General features: G+C 41.8%; 1 protein-coding gene and 1 pseudogene across 1 annotated transcript in view; one reads left to right on the top strand and one right to left on the bottom strand.

The window, feature by feature from the left end:
• The window catches only part of LOC129857117 (tripartite motif-containing protein 46-like), a 34,676-nt gene extending 23,194 nt beyond the window's left edge, over nt 1–11,482 (top strand). Inside the window, exon 12 of the mRNA XM_055925062.1 lies at nt 49–11,482. Within this exon, the coding sequence (XP_055781037.1) occupies nt 49–466 (418 nt within the window). The 3' untranslated portion in view covers nt 467–11,482. The remainder of the gene's footprint in view (nt 1–48) is intronic.
• A 276-nt stretch (nt 11,483–11,758) lies between these two features.
• LOC129856801 (complement C1q-like protein 2) lies at nt 11,759–20,068 on the bottom strand (annotated as a pseudogene).
• Between the last annotated feature and the right edge of the window lie 1,356 nt (nt 20,069–21,424).

The following is a 21,424-nucleotide window of genomic DNA, read 5'->3' as shown; positions in this document are numbered from 1 at the left end:
CCCTTCCCTCCTCCCCTCACCTCTCCTCTCCCCCTTCCCTCTCTCCAGCTATGACCCAGACAGTGGCCATGACAGTGGGGCTGAGGATTCCCCAGACTCCTCCCCTCCCTTCTGCTTCCTCACCATGGGCATGGGCAAGGTCCTCTTACCCCAGGGGGCAGCAAACTTACACCACAGTACCCACAGTACCCATGGGAACAACCATGGCCCCCCTACTGCCCCCCTGCCCCCGCGCCTGGGGGTTTGTCTGGACTTCGAGAAGGGGCGGGTCACATTCTACGACGCCCACTCGCTGCGCACCCTGTGGGAGGGGCATGTGGATTGCTCTGCCCCTGTGTGCCCAGCCTTTTGTTTCATTGGTGGAGGGGCACTGCAGCTGCAGGAGCTGGTGGCCAATCGGAGCACAGAGGAGCCACCGCATAGAAGGGTCACCATCCAATCACGCGCCACCAATTTAGGTAACTGAAGAAGTATGGAGTGGAATGATGTGGAAAGAACCTTAATCAACTTGATGTTTACTTTTTTATGTGTAGGTTTCATTTGTAATGTCTGCAACTGTTGATGATGTACATTATGCAGAATAGAACAATGTCAATGTCCCGGAATCCAGTGGATTGTAAAGCGTTCTGCAGGTTACATCAGGATGTATTCTGGTGTGATTCCAACTGTTACTGTTAATGTGTTGCATCTGAAAAGGACTCATGGGTGGGACGTTAACTGTTAAATGACTCATGGGTGGGACGTTAACTGTTAAATGACTCATGAGTGGGACGTTAACTGTTAAATGACTCATGAGTGGGACGTTAACTGTTAAATGATTCATGAGTGGGACGTTAACTGTTAAATGATTCATGAGTGGAACGTTAAGTGTTAAATGATTAATGAGTGGGACGTTTACTGTTAAATGACTAATGAGTGGGACGTTAACTGTTAAATGACTCATGAGTGGGACGTTAAATGACTCATGAGTGGGACGTTAACTGTTAAATGATTCATGAGTGGTACTTTAACTGTTAAATGATTCATGAGTGGGACGTTTACTGTTAAATGACTCATGAGTGGGACGTTTACTGTTAAATTACTCATGAGTGGGACGTTAAATGACTCATGAGTGGGACGTTAACTGTTAAATGATTCATGAGTACGACGTTAACTGTTAAATGACTCATGAGTGGGACGTTAACTGTTAAATGATTCATGAGTGGTACTTTAACTGTTAAATGACTCATGAGTGGGACGTTTACTGTTAAATGACTCATGAGTGGGACGTTTACTGTTAAATTACTCATGAGTGGTACGTTAAATGACTCATGAGTGGGACGTTAACTGTTAAATGATTCATGAGTGGGACGTTAACTGTTAAATGATTCATGAGTGGGACGTTAACTGTTAAATGATTCATGAGTGGGACGTTAACTGTTAAATGATTCATGAGTGGAACGTTAAGTGTTAAATGATTAATGAGTGGGACGTTTACTGTTAAATGACTCATGAGTGGGACGTTTACTGTTAAATGACTCATGAGTGGGACGTTAAATGACTCATGAGTGGGACGTTAACTGTTAAATGATTCATGAGTGGTACTTTAACTGTTAAATGATTCATGAGTGGGACGTTTACTGTTAAATGACTCATGAGTGGTACGTTTACTGTTAAATTACTCATGAGTGGGACGTTAAATGACTCATGAGTGGGACGTTAACTGTTAAATGATTCATGAGTGGGACGTTAACTGTTAAATGACTCATGAGTACGACGTTAACTGTTAAATGACTCATGAGTGGGACGTTAACTGTTAAATGATTCATGAGTGGTACTTTAACTGTTAAATGACTCATGAGTGGGACGTTTACTGTTAAATGACTCATGAGTGGGACGTTAACTGTTAAATGACTCATGAGTACGACGTTAACTGTTAAATGACTCATGAGTGGGACGTTAACTGTTAAATGATTCATGAGTGGGACGTTAACTGTTAAATGACTCATGAGTACGACGTTAACTGTTAAATGACTCATGAGTGGGACGTTAACTGTTAAATGATTCATGAGTGGGAGGTTAACTGTTAAATGACTCATGAGTGGTACTTTAACTGTTAAATGACTCATGAGTTGGACGTTTACTGTTAAATGACTCATGAGTGGGACGTTAAATGACTCATGAGTGGGACGTTAACTGTTAAATGATTCATGAGTGGGACGTTTACTGTTAAATGACTCATGAGTACGACGTTAACTGTTAAATTACTCATGAGTGGGACGTTAACTGTTAAATGATTCATGAGTGGGAGGTTAACTGTTAAATGACTCATGAGTGGTACTTTAACTGTTAAATGACTCATGAGTTGGACGTTAACTGTTAAATGACTCATGAGTGGGACGTTAACTGTTAAATGACTCATGAGTGGGACGTTAACTGTTAAATGACTCATGAGTGGAACGTTTATTGTTAAATGACTCATGAGTTGGACGTTAACTGTTAAATGACTCATGAGTGGGACGTTAACTGTTAAATGATTCATGCGTGGTACTTTAACTGTTAAATGACTCATGAGTGGAACGTTTATTGTTAAAGGACTCATGAGTGGGACGTTAACTGTTAAATGATTCATGAGTGGAACGTTTATTGTTAAAGGACTCATGAGTGGGACGTTAACTGTTAAATGATTCATGAGTGGGACGTTAACTGTTAAATGATTCATGAGTGGGACGTTAACTGTTAAATGATTCATGAGTGGGACGTTAACTGTTAAATGATTCATGAGTGGGACGTTTACTGTTAAATGACTCATGAGTGGGATGTTTACTGTTAAATTCCTCATGAGTGGGACGTTAAATGACTCATGAGTGGGACGTTAACTGTTAAATGATTCATGAGTGGGACGTTAACTGTTAAATGACTCATGAGTGGGACGTTAACTGTTAAATGACTCATGAGTGGGACGTTAACTGTTAAATGACTCATGAGTGGAACGTTTATTGTTAAAGGACTCATGATTGGGACGTTAACTGTTAAATGACTCATGAGTGGGACGTTAACTGTTAAATGACTCATGCGTGGTACTTTAACTGTTAAATGACTCATGAGTGGAACGTTTATTGTTAAAGGACTCATGAGTGGGACGTTAACTGTTAAATGACTCATGAGTGGAACGTTTATTGTTAAAGGACTCATGAGTGGGACGTTAACTGTTAAATGACTCATGAGTGGAACGTTTATTGTTAAAGGACTCATGAGTGGGATGTTAACTGTTAAATGATTCATGAGTGGAACGTTTATTGTTAAAGGACTCATGAGTGGGACGTTAACTGTTAAATGATTCATGAGTGGGACGTTAACTGTTAAATGATTCATGAGTGGGACGTTAACTGTTAAATGATTCATGAGTGGGACTTTAACTGTTAAATGATTCATGAGTGGGACGTTTACTGTTAAATGACTCATGAGTGGGACAATTACTGTTAAATTACTCATGAGTGGGACGTTAAATGACTCATGAGTGGGACGTTAACTGTTAAATGATTCATGAGTGGTACTTTAACTGTTAAATGACTCATGAGTGGGACGTTAACTGTTAAATGACTCATGAGTGGGACGTTAACTTTTAAATGACTCATGAGTGGGACGTTAACTGTTAAATGACTCATGAGTGGGACGTTAACTGTTAAATGATTCATGAGTGGTACTTTAACTGTTAAATGACTCATGAGTGGGACGTTAACTGTTAAATGACTCATGAGTGGGACGTTAACTTTTAAATGACTCATGAGTGGGACGTTAACTGTTAAATGATTCATGAGTGGGACGTTAACTGTTAAATGATACATGAGTGGGACGTTTACATGTTAAATGACTCATTAGTGGGACGTTTACTGTTAAATTACTCATGAGTGGGACGTTAAATGACTCATGAGTGGGACGTTAACTGTTAAATGATTCATGAGTGGGACGTTAACTGTTAAATGACTCATGAGTGGGACGTTAACTGTTAAATGATTCATGCGTGGTACTTTAGCTGTTAAATGACTCATGAGTGGGACGTTAACTGTTAAATGACTCATGAGTGGGACGTTAACTGTTAAATGACTCATGCGGGGGACGTTAACTGTTAAATGATTCATGAGTGGTACTTTAACTGTTAAATGACTCATGAGTTGGACGTTAGCTGTTAAATGACTCATGAGTGGGACGTTAACTGTTAAATTACTCATGAGTGGGACGTTAAACGACTCATGAGTGGGACGTTAACTGTTAAATGATTCATGAGTGGGACGTTAACTGTTAAATGACTCATGAGTACGACGTTAACTGTTAAATGACTCATGAGTGGGACGTTAACTGTTAAATGATTCATGAATGGTACTTTAACTGTTAAATGACTCATGAGTGGGACGTTTACTGTTAAATGACTCATGAGTGGGACGTTTACTGTTAAAGTACTCATGAGTGGTACGTTAAATGACTCATGAGTGGGACGTTAACTGTTAAATGATTCATGAGTGGGACGTTAACTGTTAAATGATTCATGAGTGGGACGTTAACTGTTAAATGATTCATGAGTGGTACTTTAACTGTTAAATGACTCATGAGTGGGACGTTAACTGTTAAATGACTCATGAGTGGGACGTTAACTTTTAAATGACTCATGAGTGGGACGTTAACTGTTAAATGATTCATGAGTGGGACGTTAACTGTTAAATGATACATGAGTGGGACGTTTACATGTTAAATGACTCATTAGTGGGACGTTTACTGTTAAATTACTCATGAGTGGGACGTTAAATGACTCATGAGTGGGACGTTAACTGTTAAATGATTCATGAGTGGGACGTTAACTGTTAAATGACTCATGAGTGGGACGTTAACTGTTAAATGATTCATGCGTGGTACTTTAGCTGTTAAATGACTCATGAGTGGGACGTTAACTGTTAAATGACTCATGAGTGGGACGTTAACTGTTAAATGACTCATGCGGGGGACGTTAACTGTTAAATGATTCATGAGTGGTACTTTAACTGTTAAATGACTCATGAGTTGGACGTTAGCTGTTAAATGACTCATGAGTGGGACGTTAACTGTTAAATTACTCATGAGTGGGACGTTAAACGACTCATGAGTGGGACGTTAACTGTTAAATGATTCATGAGTGGGACGTTAACTGTTAAATGACTCATGAGTACGACGTTAACTGTTAAATGACTCATGAGTGGGACGTTAACTGTTAAATGATTCATGAATGGTACTTTAACTGTTAAATGACTCATGAGTGGGACGTTTACTGTTAAATGACTCATGAGTGGGACGTTTACTGTTAAAGTACTCATGAGTGGTACGTTAAATGACTCATGAGTGGGACGTTAACTGTTAAATGATTCATGAGTGGGACGTTAACTGTTAAATGATTCATGAGTGGGACGTTAACTGTTAAATGATTCATGAGTGGGACGTTAACTGTTAAATGATTCATGAGTGGAACGTTAAGTGTTAAATGATTAATGAGTGGGACGTTTACTGTTAAATGACTCATGAGTGGGACGTTTACTGTTAAATGACTCATGAGTGGGACGTTAAATGACTCATGAGTGGGACGTTAACTGTTAAATGATTCATGAGTGGTACTTTAACTGTTAAATGATTCATGAGTGGGACGTTTACTGTTAAATGACTCATGAGTGGTACGTTTACTGTTAAATTACTCATGAGTGGGACGTTAAATGACTCATGAGTGGGACGTTAACTGTTAAATGATTCATGAGTGGAACGTTTATTGTTAAAGGACTCATGATTGGGACGTTAACTGTTAAATGACTCATGAGTGGGACGTTAACTGTTAAATGACTCATGCGTGGTACTTTAACTGTTAAATGACTCATGAGTGGAACGTTTATTGTTAAAGGACTCATGATTGGGACGTTAACTGTTAAATGACTCATGAGTGGAACGTTTATTGTTAAAGGACTCATGAGTGGGACGTTAACTGTTAAATGACTCATGAGTGGAACGTTTATTGTTAAAGGACTCATGAGTGGGATGTTAACTGTTAAATGATTCATGAGTGGAACGTTTATTGTTAAAGGACTCATGAGTGGGACGTTAACTGTTAAATGATTCATGAGTGGGACGTTAACTGTTAAATGATTCATGAGTGGGACGTTAACTGTTAAATGATTCATGAGTGGGACGTTAACTGTTAAATGATTCATGATTGGGACGTTAACTGTTAAATGATTCATGAGTGGGACGTTAACTGTTAAATGATTCATGAGTGGGACTTTAACTGTTAAATGATTCATGAGTGGGACGTTTACTGTTAAATTACTCATGAGTGGGACAATTACTGTTAAATTACTCATGAGTCATTTAACGTCCCACTCATGAGTAATTTAACAGTAATTGTCCCACTCATGAGTCATTTAACAGTTAAAGTACCACGCATGAGTCATTTAACAGTTAATGTCCCACTCATGAGTCATTTAACAGTTAACGTCCCAATCATGAGTCCTTTAACATTTACTGTTAAATTACTCATGAGTGGGACGTTAAATGACTCATGAGTGGAACTTTAAGTGTTAAATGACTCATGAGTGGGACGTTTACTGTTAAATGACTCATGAGTGGGACGTTAACTGTTAAATGACTCATGAGTACGACGTTAACTGTTAAATGACTCATGAGTGGGACGTTAACTGTTAAATGATTCATGAGTGGGACGTTAACTGTTAAATGACTCATGAGTACGACGTTAACTGTTAAATGACTCATGAGTGGGACGTTAACTGTTAAATGATTCATGAGTGGGAGGTTAACTGTTAAATGACTCATGAGTGGTACTTTAACTGTTAAATGACTCATGAGTTGGACGTTTACTGTTAAATGACTCATGAGTGGGACGTTAAATGACTCATGAGTGGGACGTTAACTGTTAAATGATTCATGAGTGGGACGTTAACTGTTAAATGACTCATGAGTACGACGTTAACTGTTAAATTACTCATGAGTGGGACGTTAACTGTTAAATGATTCATGAGTGGGAGGTTAACTGTTAAATGACTCATGAGTGGTACTTTAACTGTTAAATGACTCATGAGTTGGACGTTAACTGTTAAATGACTCATGAGTGGGACGTTAACTGTTAAATGACTCATGAGTGGGACGTTAACTGTTAAATGACTCATGAGTGGAACGTTTATTGTTAAATGACTCATGAGTTGGACGTTAACTGTTAAATGACTCATGAGTGGGACGTTAACTGTTAAATGATTCATGAGTGGGACGTTAACTGTTAAATGATTCATGAGTGGGACGTTAACTGTTAAATGATTCATGAGTGGGACGTTTACTGTTAAATGACTCATGAGTGGGACGTTAACTGTTAAATGATACATGAGTGGGACGTTTACTGTTAAATGACTCATTAGTGGGACGTTTACTGTTAAATTACTCATGAGTGGGACGTTAAATGATTCATGAGTGGTACTTTAACTGTTAAATGACTCATGAGTGGGACGTTAACTGTTAAATGACTCATGAGTGGGACGTTAACTGTTAAATGATTCATGAGTGGGACGTTAACTGTTAAATGATACATGAGTGGGACGTTTACTGTTAAATGACTCATTAGTGGGACGTTTACTGTTAAATTACTCATGAGTGGGACGTTAAATGACTCATGAGTGGGACGTTAACTGTTAAATGATTCATGAGTGGGACGTTAACTGTTAAATGACTCATGAGTGGGACGTTAACTGTTAAATGACTCATGAGTGGGACGTTAACTGTTAAATGACTCATGAGTGGGACGTTAACTGTTAAATGACTCATGAGTGGAACGTTTATTGTTAAAGGACTCATGATTGGGACGTTAACTGTTAAATGACTCATGAGTGGGACGTTAACTGTTAAATGACTCATGCGTGGTACTTTAACTGTTAAATGACTCATGAGTGGAACGTTTATTGTTAAAGGACTCATGAGTGGGACGTTAACTGTTAAATGACTCATGAGTGGAACGTTTATTGTTAAAGGACTCATGATTGGGACGTTAACTGTTAAATGACTCATGAGTGGAACGTTTATTGTTAAAGGACTCATGAGTGGGACGTTAACTGTTAAATGACTCATGAGTGGAACGTTTATTGTTAAAGGACTCATGAGTGGGATGTTAACTGTTAAATGATTCATGAGTGGAACGTTTATTGTTAAAGGACTCATGAGTGGGACGTTAACTGTTAAATGATTCATGAGTGGGACGTTAACTGTTAAATGATTCATGAGTGGGACGTTAACTGTTAAATGATTCATGAGTGGGACGTTAACTGTTAAATGATTCATGATTGGGACGTTAACTGTTAAATGATTCATGAGTGGGACGTTAACTGTTAAATGATTCATGAGTGGGACTTTAACTGTTAAATGATTCATGAGTGGGACGTTTACTGTTAAATGACTCATGAGTGGGACGTTTACTGTTAAATTACTCATGAGTGGGACGTTAAATGACTCATGAGTGGGACGTTAACTGTTAAATGATTCATGAGTGGTACTTTAACTGTTAAATGACTCATGAGTGGGACGTTAACTGTTAAATGACTCATGAGTGGGACGTTAACTTTTAAATGACTCATGAGTGGGACGTTAACTGTTAAATGATTCATGAGTGGGACGTTAACTGTTAAATGATACATGAGTGGGACGTTTACATGTTAAATGACTCATTAGTGGGACGTTTACTGTTAAATTACTCATGAGTGGGACGTTAAATGACTCATGAGTGGGACGTTAACTGTTAAATGTTTCATGAGTGGGACGTTAACTGTTAAATGACTCATGAGTGGGACGTTAACTGTCAAATGACTCATGAGTCGGACGTTAACTGTTAAATGACTCATGAGTGGGACGTTAACTGTTAAATGATTCATGCGTGGTACTTTAGCTGTTAAATGACTCATGAGTGGGACGTTAACTGTTAAATGACTCATGAGTGGGACGTTAACTGTTAAATGACTCATGCGGGGGACGTTAACTGTTAAATGATTCATGAGTGGTACTTTAACTGTTAAATGACTCATGAGTTGGACGTTAGCTGTTAAATGACTCATGAGTGGGACGTTAACTGTTAAATTACTCATGAGTGGGAGGTTAACTGTTAAATGACTCATGAGTGGGACGTTAACTATTAAATGACTCATGAGTGGGACGTTAACTGTTAAAGGACTCATGAGTGGGACGTTAACTGTTAAATGATTTATGAGTGGGACGTTAACTGTTAAATGATTCATGAGTGGGACGTTTACTGTTAAAGAACTCATGAGTGGGACGTTATCTGTTAGGACTCATGTTACCTGCACTTCACATAGATCTTATTGTTTGAAACCAAACCAAAATGCTCACATTGTGGAAGATTCTCTCATAAGCTTCAAAATAGTATTACAAATCAAGAGGGTATAAATATCTATTCTATATTTTGAGACAAAATAGAGGTGAATGTGATTTACACATTATGGATAGAAAGGATTTTGTGTAAATCATGTGTTGATGTCAATGGGAAGATTTAGGATGTGTGTGTATTCACCTGAATTAAAATTATAATACTTATTTTATCATTCTCATCTGAGCTGGCTGAATATTTATACTGTTTTATAGCTTTTTATTCATAGCTTTTATGATTATTATGACTGGCAATAATACATTTTTACTCAACAGATTATTAGTAAAAAGATAGATCTTACAGTGTCGAGGCTCAGACTGTCAGTATTCATACAGTATATTGAATGTGTGTGTGTGAGAGTGTGTATATTTACTTGAATGCATGTGTGTACGTGTGTGTGAGAGAGAGAGTGAGAGGGAGGGAGATATATATATACGTGTCAAAAGTTTATTTTGACTATTTTCTACATTCTAGAATAATAGTGAAGACATCAAAACTATGAAATAACACATTTGGAATCATGTAGTAACCAAAGAAGTGTTAAACAAATATATTTATGGAGGCCAGGTCATCTGATACAGCAGTCCATCATTCTTGATCAAATAGCCCTTTCACAGCCTGGAGGTGTGTTGGGTCATTGTCCTGTCGAAAAACAAATGATAGTCCCACTAAACCAGATGGGATGGTGTATCGCTGCAGAATGCTGTGGTAGCCATGCTGGTTAAGTGTGCCTTGAATTCTAAATAAATCATAGACAGTGTCACCAGCAAAGCATCCTCCCCCCACCATCACACCTCCTCTTCCATGCTTCACGGTGGGACCAACACATGCAGAGGTCATCCGTTCACCTACTCTGCTTCTCACAAAGACACTGCAGTTGGAACCAAAAATCTCAAATTTTGACTCATCAGACCAATGGACAGATTTCCACCAGTCTAATGTCCATTGCTCGTGTTTCTTGGCCCAAGCAAGTCCCTTCTTATTATTGGTGTCCTTCAGTAATGGTTTCTTTGCAGCAATTCAACCATGAAGGCATGATTCACACAGTCTCCTCTGAACAGTTGATGTTGAGATGTGTCTGTTACTTGAACTCAGGGAAACATTATTTGGGCTGCAGTCTGATGTGCAGTTAACTCTAATGAACTTATCCTCTGTAGCAGAGAAAACTCTGGGTCTTCCTTTCCTGTGGCAGTCCTCATGAGAGCCATGTCTTAAAGTCATGATGGACTGTCGTTTCTCTTTGCTTATTTGAGCTCTTCTTGCCATAATATGGACTTGGTCTTTTACCAAATAGGACTATCTTCTGTATACCACCCCAACCTTGTCACAACACAACTGATTGGCTCAAATGCAATTAAGAAGGAAATAAATTCCACAAATTAACTTTGAACAAGGCACACCTGTTAATTGAAATGCATTCCAGGTGACTACCTCATGATGCTGGTTGAGGAAATGCCATCAAGGCAAAGGGTGGCTACTTTGAAGAATCTCAAATATAAAATATATTTTGATTTGTTTAACACTTTTTTTGTTACGACATGATTCCATATGTGTTATTTCATAGTTGTGATGTCTTCACTATTATTCTACAATGTAGAAAATAGTAAAAATAAAGAAAAACCCTTGAATGAGTAGGTGTGTCCAGACTTTTGACTGGTACTGTATATATATCAGTAGAGCCTGCTGAGGGGAGAACGACTCATAATAATGACTGGAATTAAGTGAATGGAATGGTATCAAGAACATGGTTTCATGTGTTTGATACCACTCCATTCCAGTTGCTATTATGAGCCGTCCTCCCCTCAGCAGCCTCCACTGATATATATCTAGAGAGAGTCCAGTCCAGTCCAATCTGTTGCTCGGAGGTCTGGCTGTAACAACCATGCTTTCTGTTCTGTCTGTGCTGAATGATCTGGTTGTAAAATACAGTTGTCTTATACCTTACAACACTTGACTGACTGTAGACTGTAGCATCTCCCTCATTTAGACTTTGCCATGCTGGCAGAATGTTTGTAAACGTCATGAGAAAAAGGAATAAACAATTCAACAGTTCCATTGAGGTGTTATGTGGATGATGTTCTATTTCAGGAACTAGCACATATCAGTGTTGAGGACCAGACAGGGAGAGGAATCACTGGGCCATTCAACAACCCTGCATACTTCTGTCATCATCTGGAAAATGAAGTCAAATTTAGAACATAGAACAGAAGACACTGGTCATTAGTTATTACATCACGTTGAATGGACGGGTCGTTATGAGAAAATTCATGGCTCTTTGAACTCTGATTCAGCGTCTGATTTCATCACAGCTTTTGTTTGGTTCTCTCTGGCCTCACATAGGGAAGAGCAGGAAGCCACTGAAGGAGCAACGTTTATTTGAATCTTCATAGAGACCATAGCCTGAGGGAAGGTACATGTAGATTAAGTCCCCCTCCTGCAGAATCACTGCATTAGATACATACTGATGCCCTACCTGGCTATTCTACTGATTTGACAATATTTCATGCTGCTTATTCTTAAATAAGGATACACCCATATATGGCGATGTGCAGACGTCCATGCCAGAGAATCTGAAGTAGTGACCTCCTCTCAATGGGACTGTGAAGACATCTGCAGGGAGAGAATAACACTGTCTCTCATGAACACTGGAGCAGCCTGTTAGTGATGTAGGTGTCTGTTACTAATGTCATATACGTAGCAGCAGTACCTGTTAGTGATGTAGGTGTCTGTTACTAATGTCATATACGTAGCAGCAGTACCTGTACCTGGACTGTAGGTGTCTGTTACTATGTCATATACGTAGCAGCAGTACCTGTCACTGGACTGTAGGTGTCTGTTACTAATGTCATATACGTAGCAGCAGTACCTGTCACTGGACTGTAGGTGTCTGTTACTAATGTCATATACGTAGCAGCAGTACCTGTACCTGGACTGTAGGTGTCTGTTACTATGTCATATACGTAGTAGCAGTACCTGTACCTGGGATGTAGGTGTCTGTTACTAATGTCATATACATAGTAGCAGTACCTGTACCTGGGCTGTAGGTGTCTGTTACTAATGTCATATACATAGTAGCAGTACCTGTCACTGGGATGTAGGTGTCTGTTACTAATGTCATATACGTAGCAGCAGTACCTGTACCTGGGCTGTAGGTGTCTGTTACTAATGTCATATACATAGTAGCAGTACCTGTATGTGGGTTGTAGGTGTCTGTTACTAATGTCATATACGTAGCAGCAGTACCTGTACCTGGGCTGTAGGTGTCTGTTACTAATGTCATATACATAGTAGCAGTACCTGTCATTGGGATGTAGGTGTCTGTTACTAATGTCATATACGTAGCAGCAGTACCTGTCACTGGACTGTAGGTGTCTGTTACTAATGTCATATACGTAGTAGCAGTACCTGTCACTGGACTGTAGGTGTCTGTTACTAATGTCATATACGTAGTAGCAGTACCTGTATGTGGGTTGTAGGTGTCTGTTACTAATGTCATATACGTAGCAGCAGTACCTGTTAGTGATGTAGGTGTCTGTTACTAATGTCATATACGTAGTAGCAGTACCTGTCACTGGACTGTAGGTGACTGTTACTAATGTCATATACGTAGCAGCAGTACCTGTCACTGGACTGTAGGTGTCTGTTACTAATGTCATATATCCTTTTACGGGGGCGGCCCGACACCGGTACACTTATGACAACAGCCAGCTCAAAGTGCAGGGCGCGAAATGCCCAAAACATTTTTTTTTAATATTTAACTTTCACACATTAACAAGTCCAAGACACCAGATGAAAGGTGCACATCTTGTGAATCAAGCCAACATGTCCGATTTTTAAAATGTTTTACAGGGAAGACAAAATATGTAAATCTATTAGCTAACCACGTTAGCAAAAGACACAACTTTTCTAACTCCATCAGTTTCTTACTCCGTCAGGTGCTGTCACAAATTCGACCAAATAAAGATATAAATAGCCACTAACCAAGAAACAAATTCATCAGATGACAGTCTTATAACATATTTATTGTATAGCATATGTTTTGTTAGAAAAATTTGCATATTTCATGTATAAACCATAGTTTACATTTCAGCTACAATCCGAAATTGCACCGAAAGCAGCCATAATATTTACAGACACCAACGTCAAATAGCTAATTACTCATCATAAAACATTTCTGAAAAATACATAGTCTGCAGCAATTGAAAGACAGGCATCTTGTGATTCCAAACAATATTTCCGATTTATTAAATGTTTTACAGCGAAAACAAAATGTATCACTATATTAGCGTAGCTACAATAGACAGACACAATTGGGCGCCCACGGCCAGTTCACATGCACGACAGATATATGAAATAACATCATAAAATGGGTCTTACTTTTGCTGATCTTTCATCAGAATGTTGAAGAAGGTGTCCTCTGTCCAGATGAGTCGTTGTTTCGATTCAGAATGGCAAATTTCCCTCTTCAATTAGCATTGGCACAAGCCGAGTGGCATAAATTTCTCCAACGTAAACACAGTCAGAGGACGGAACACGGCAAAACTCCCGAATAAAGTTTCAATAATCTGATTAAACTATATTGAAAAAACATACATTACGATGATATGGTCACATGTATCAAAAAAAATTTGAGCCGGAGATGTTAGCCGTTCGTTAGCAAGGCAAAACAGAAGTCAATCCCACTTCCTTCAGAGTACCGGAAGTGGACGGTCACGTCAAAGAAATAGGTTTTTTTCCACCACAGAACAAGATGAGCACAAGAATTTCTTCTCTGACATCCTCTTTACACCAATAGGAAGGCGTATAGAGTGTCAGCAGACTCCTAAGTGTCAAGACCATGTATAGGCATCAAGTTGAAAAGAGCATCGATTTCTGACATTTCACTTCCTGGTCAGGAAAAGTGCTGCAGAAGGACTTCTGTTTCATTCAGATAAATAATTCCAACTGTTTTAGAAATTAGAAAGTGTTTTCTATCCAAAAAGAATAATAATATTCATATTGTACGAGCAAGATTTGAGTAGGAGGCCGTTTGAAATGGGCACGATTTCACTGGCTACTCAACACTTTGCCTTGCAGCCATAAGAAGATATGTAGCAGCAGTACCTGTACCTGGGCTGTAGGTGTCTGTTACTAATGTCATATACGTAGCAGCAGTACCTGTACCTGGGCTGTAGGTGTCTGTTACTAATGTCATATACATAGTAGCAGTACCTGTACCTGGGCTGTAGGTGTCTGTAACTAATGTCATATACGTAGCAGCAGTACCTGTCACTGGACTGTAGGTGTCTGTTACTATGTCATATACGTAGTAGCAGTACCTGTCACTGGACTGTAGGTGTCTGTAACTAATGTCATATACGTAGCAGCAGTACCTGTCACTGGACTGTAGGTGTCTGTTACTAATGTCATATACATAGTAGCAGTACCTGTACCTGGGCTGTAGGTGTCTGTAACTAATGTCATATACGTAGCAGCAGTACCTGTCACTGGACTGTAGGTGTCTGTTACTATGTCATATACGTAGTAGCAGTACCTGTCACTGGACTGTAGGTGTCTGTTACTAATGTCATATACGTAGTAGCAGTACCTGTCACTGGACTGTAGGTGTCTGTTACTAATGTCATATACATAGTAGCAGTACCTGTACCTGGACTGTAGGTGTCTGTTACTAATGTCATATACGTAGTAGCAGTACCTGTATGTGGGTTGTAGGTGTCTGTTACTAATGTCATATACGTAGCAGCAGTACCTGTACCTGGGCTGTAGGTGTCTGTTACTAATGTCATATACATAGTAGCAGTACCTGTACCTGGGCTGTAGGTGTCTGTAACTAATGTCATATACGTAGCAGCAGTACCTGTCACTGGACTGTAGGTGTCTGTTACTATGTCATATACGTAGCAGCAGCACCTGTCACTGGACTGTAGGTGTCTGTTACTAATGTCATATACGTAGTAGCAGTACCTGTCACTGGACTGTAGGTGTCTGTAACTAATGTCATATACGTAGCAGCAGTACCTGTCACTGGACTGTAGGTGTCTGTTACTAATGTCATATACATAGTAGCAGTACCTGTACCTGGGCTGTAGGTGTCTGTTACTAATGTCATATACGTAGCAGCAGTACCTGTCACTGGACTGTAGGTGTCTGTTACTATGTCATATACGTAGTAGCAGTACCTGTCACTGGACTGTAGGTGTCTGTTACTAATGTCATATACGTAGTAGCAGTACCTGTCACTGGACTGTAGGTGTCTGTTACTAATGTCATATACATAGTAGCAGTACCTGTACCTGGACTGTAGGTGTCTGTTACTAATGTCATATACGTAGTAGCAGTACCTGTATGTGGGTTGTAGGTGTCTGTTACTAATGTCATATACGTAGTAGCAGTACCTGTATGTGGACTGTAGGTGTCTGTTACTAATGTCATATACGTAGCAGCAGTACCTGTCACTGGACTGTAGGTGTCTGTAACTAATGTCAAATACGTAGTAGCAGTACCTGTCACTGGACTGTAGGTGTCTGTTACTAATGTCATATACGTAGTAGCAGTACCTGTTAGTGATGTAGGTGTCTGTAACTAATGTCATATACGTAGTAGCAGTACCTGTCACTGGACTGTAGGTGTCTGTTACTAATGTCATATACGTAGCAGCAGTACCTGTCACTGGACTGTAGGTGTCTGTTACTAATGTCATATACGTAGCAGCAGTACCTGTCACTGGACTGTAGGTGTCTGTTACTAATGTCATATACGTAGCAGCAGTACCTGTCACTGGACTGTAGGTGTCTGTAACTAATGTCATATACGTAGTAGCAGTACCTGTTAGTGATGTAGGTGTCTGTTACTAATGTCATATACGTAGCAGCAGTACCTGTCACTGGACTGTAGGTGTCTGTTACTAATGTCATATACGTAGTAGCAGTACCTGTATGTGGGTTGTAGGTGTCTGTTACTAATGTCATATACGTAGCAGCAGTACCTGTCACTGGACTGTAGGTGTCTGTAACTAATGTCATATACGTAGCAGCAGTACCTGTCACTGGACTGTTGTTGTCTGTAACTAATGTCATATACGTAGTAGCAGTACCTGTATGTGGGTTGTAGGTGTCTGTTACTAATGTCATATACGTAGCAGCAGTACCTGTCACTGGACTGTAGGTGTCTGTAACTATTGTCATATACGTAGTAGCAGTACCTGTATGTGGGTTGTAGGTGTCTGTTACTAATGTCATATACGTAGCAGCAGTACCTGTCACTGGACTGTAGGTGTCTGTTACTAATGTCATATACGTAGTAGCAGTACCTGTCACTGGACTGTAGGTGTCTGTAACTAATGTCATATACGTAGTAGCAGTACCTGTCACTGGGCTGTAGGTGTCTGTTACTAATGTCATATACGTAGCAGCAGTACCTGTCACTGGACTGTAGGTGTCTGTAACTAATGTCATATACGTAGTAGCAGTACCTGTCACTGGACTGTAGGTGTCTGTTACTAATGTCATATACGTAGTAGCAGTACCTGTCACTGGACTGTAGGTGTCTGTTACTAATGTCATATACGTAGTAGCAGTAACTGTCACTGGACTGTAGGTGTCTGTTACTAATGTCATATACGTAGCAGCAGTACCTGTCACTGGACTGTAGGTGTCTGTAACTAATGTCTTATACGTAGTAGCAGTACCTGTATGTGGGTTGTAGGTGTCTGTTACTAATGTCATATACGTAGCAGCAGTACCTGTCACTGGACTGTAGGTGTCTGTAACTAATGTCATATACGTAGTAGCAGTACCTGTATGTGGGTTGTAGGTGTCTGTTACTAATGTCATATACGTAGCAGCAGTATCTGTCACTGGACTGTAGGTGTCTGTAACTAATGTCATATACGTAGTAGCAGTACCTGTCACTGGACTGTAGGTGTCTGTTACTAATGTCATATACGTAGCAGCAGTACCTGTCACTGGACTGTAGGTGTCTGTAACTAATGTCATATACGTAGTAGCAGTACCTGTCACTGGACTGTAGGTGTCTGTTACTAATGTCATATACGTAGTAGCAGTACCTGTCACTGGACTGTAGGTGTCTGTTACTAATGTCATATACGTAGTAGCAGTAACTGTCACTGGACTGTAGGTGTCTGTTACTAATGTCATATACGTAGTAGCAGTACCTGTTAGTGATGTAGGTGTCTGTTACTAATGTCATATACGTAGCAGCAGTACCTGTACCTGGACTGTAGGTGTTGCCGATGTTTGAAGACCTTGGTGTAGATCAGTTGGGTCTCAGTATTGAAAGGTCCTTTTCTTGAGTTAGTCAAACCAGCAGAGAAGGCCAGCTCTGGTCTCTCTGAGCACGAATAGTTCTATAAATTACTGTATGTTGAGTCAGATAAATTCATAAAATGAACATATTCCCACACCACATTAGATACAATGTGTTTCTGAAAGTCTGTTTTTGTCTTACCTGTGTTCTCTCTCTTCAGCCCCTCCACTTCCCCTTTGAGTTCTTCCACCTCTCTCTCGCTGGCAGTCACTCTGGTCCCCATGGCTGACATTTCAGCTGCGTGGGCCAGAATTATGGGAATAATATCTAGAGCTCTTGATCTGATGTCTAGAGCTCAAATAAACTAATGATGAATTCAACACACTCTTCCCGACTACAATAGTCAAATGAAAGGAAGCTGCCTCATGTTAGCTGCATTCTCTCCCTCTGCAGCTCCTCCACCTCTCCTTTCAGCTCCTCCACCTCTCCTTTCAGCTCCTCCACCTCTCCTTTCAGCTCCTCCACCTCTCCTTTCAGCTCCTCCACCTCTCCTTTCAGCTCCTCCACCTCTCCTTTCTGCTCCTCCACCTCTCCTTTCAGCTCCTCCACCTCTCCTTTCAGGTCCTCCACCTCTCCTTTCAGCTCCTCCACCTCTCCTTTCAGCTCCTCCACCTCTCCTTTCAGCTCCTCCACCTCTCATTTCAGCTCCTCCACCTCTCCTTTCAGCTTCTCCATCTCTCCTTTCAGCTCCTCCACCTCTCCTTTCAGCTCCTCCACCTCTCCTTTCAGCTCCTCCACCTCTCCTTTCAGCTCCTCCACCTCTCCTTTCAGCTCCTCCACCTCTCCTTTCAGCTCCTCCACCTCTCCTTTCAGCTCCTCCACCTCTCCTTTCAGCTCCTCCACCTCTCATTTCAGCTCCTCCACCTCTCCTTTCAGCTCCTCCACCTCTCCTTTCAGCTCCTCCACCTCTCCTTTCAGCTCCTCCACCTCTCCTTTCAGCTCCACCACCTCTCCTTTCAGCTCCTCCACCTCTCCTTTCAGCTCCTCCACCTCTCCTTTCAGCTCCTCCACCTCTCATTTCAGCTCCTCCACCTCTCCTTTCAGCTCCTCCACCTCTCCTTTCAGCTCCTCCACCTCTCCTTTCAGCTCCTCCACCTCTCCTTTCAGCTCCTCCACCTCTCCTTTCAGCTCCTCCACCTCTCCTTTAAGCTCCTCCACCTCTCCTTTCAGCTCCTCCACCTCTCCTTTCAGCTCCTCCACCTCTCCTTTCAGCTCCTCCTCCTCTCCTTTCAGCTCCTCCACCTCTCCTTTCAGCTCCTCCACCTCTCCTTTCAGCTCCTCCACCTCTCCTTTCAGCTCCCCCAACTCTCCTTTCAGCTCCTCCACCTCTCCTTTCAGCTCCTCCACCTCTCCTTTCAGGTCCTCCACCTCTCCTTTCAGCTCCTCCACCTCTCCTTTCAGCTCCTCCAACTCTCCTTTCAGCTCCTCCACCTCTCCTTTCAGCTCCTCCACCTCTCCTTTCAGCTCCAACACCTCTCCTTTCAGCTCCTCCACCTCTCCTTTCAGCTCCTCCACCTCTCCTTTCAGCTCCTCCACCTCTCCTTTCAGGTCCTCCACCTCTCATTTCAGCTCCTCCACCTCTCATTTCAGCCCCTCCACCTCTCCTTTCAGCTCCTCCACCTCTCCTTTCAGCTCCTCCACCTCTCCTTTCAGCTCCTCCACCTCTCCTTTCAGCTCCTCCACCTCTCCTTTCAGCTCCTCCACCTCTCCTTTCAGCTCCTCCACCTCTCCTTTCAGCTCCCCCAACTCTCCTTTCAGCTCCTCCACCTCTCCTTTCAGCTCCTCCACCTCTCCTTTCAGCTCCTCCACCTCTCCTTTCAGCTCCAACACCTCTCCTTTCAGCTCCTCCACCTCTCCTTTCAGCTCCTCCACCTCTCCTTTCAGCTCCTCCACCTCTCCTTTCAGCTCCTCCACCTCTCCTTTCAGCTCCTCCACCTCTCCTTTCAGCTCCTCCACCTATCATTTCAGCTCCTCCATCTGGCTCTTACTGGCACTCAGTCTGGTCTCAAACTACAATAACATGAGGCTTTTTAATCTCTACTGAATGAAAAAGAAGCTAACCCACATGCAATAAACATAGTGTAGTGCCCGTAGTACAAAAGTTTGGATCTCTTGATGTAATGGCTAAGACGTTGGACTGACACTTGCAGGGACTCGGGTTAGAGTCCCAATTGCCCTACATCCCGAATTTGCTATTATTATACATGAACACCCTTCTTTACCTGAGTTCTCTCTCTTCAGTTCCACCGCCTGACCCTCACTGGCTGTCTTTCTGGCCCCCATGTTCCTCAGCTCCACTCTCTGTTCCACCACCATGTTCCTCAGCTCCACTCTCTGTTCCACCACCATGTTCCTCAGCTCCACTCTCTGTTCCACCACCATGTTCCTCAGCTCCACTCTCTGTTCCACCACCATGTTACTCAGCTCCACTCTCTGTTCCACCACCATGTTCCTCAGCTCCACTCTCTGTTCCACCACCATGTTCCTCAGCTCCACTCTCTGTTCCACCACCATGTTCCTCAGCTCCACTCTCTGTTCCACCAGCATGTCTCTCAGCTCCACTCTCTGTTCCACCACCATGTCTCTCAGCTCCACTCTCTGTTCCACCACCATGTTCCTCAGCTCCACTCTCTGTTCCACCACCATGTTCCTCAGCTCCACTCTCTGTTCCACCACAATGTTCCTCAGCTCCACTCTCTGTTCCACCACCATGTTCCTCAGCTCCACTCTCTGTTCCACCACCATGTCTCTCAGCTCCACTCTCTGTTCCACCACCATGTTCCTCAGCTCCACTCTCTGTTCCACCACCATGTTCCTCAGCTCCACTCTCTGTTCCACCACCATGTTCCTCAGCTCCACTCTCTGTTCCACCACCATGTTACTCAGCTCCACTCTCTGTTCCACCACCATGTTCCTCAGCTCCACTCTCTGTTCCACCACCATGTTCCTCAGCTCCACTCTCTGTTCCACCACCATGTTCCTCAGCTCCACTCTCTGTTCCACCACCATGTTCCTCAGCTCCACTCTCTGTTCCACCACCATGTCTCTCAGCACCTTCAGCTCAGTCCAGATGTCAGGCTGGGTGGTCAACGGTTCAGAAACATTCTCCCTGCTCTCTCCCCCTTCGCTTTGAACCTGTAGAGTGATGTCATTCTCTCTAACCCCTCTACTCTCTGGTTTGAATCCCCGAGCCAATTAGGTGAAGAATCTATAGATTGCCCTTGAGCAAAGCACTTAACCATAATTGCTCATGTAAGTCACTCTGGATAAGAGTGTCTGCTAAATGACTCAAAGGTAAGTAAATATAAAGCAGCAATGTGTCAGAAATATCACCATAGTTACCGAAGGGCTAGCTACTGGAGCTATTATTATTATCGAAGCTCCACTAAGCCTATTGGAGGTCTAGGTACAGTCATCACCATAGTCTGTTCACCTAGATCCACAAGGTGGAGTTAACTTGAAGGGGAGGGAGAAGGGAGTGAGGGTTTAAGACAAAGCCTTGCCTCTGTGGCTGTTGTCAAAGCAACAGAGAAGGAGCAGGAAGTATCCAGGTAGTTAAATAGAACACACACACTCCCTCTGGTAACCTCCGGTCCTCACACACTGAACAGCCACTGTGCCACCTGAACAGACTCATACAGGTAAGAGACACCTGCTGCTAGCTACACCTGA

Source organism: Salvelinus fontinalis, chromosome 6 (assembly GCF_029448725.1).
Source record: "Salvelinus fontinalis isolate EN_2023a chromosome 6, ASM2944872v1, whole genome shotgun sequence".
Taxonomy (NCBI): Eukaryota; Metazoa; Chordata; class Actinopteri; order Salmoniformes; family Salmonidae; genus Salvelinus; species Salvelinus fontinalis.
This window is presented reverse-complemented; position numbering and strand designations above follow the sequence as displayed.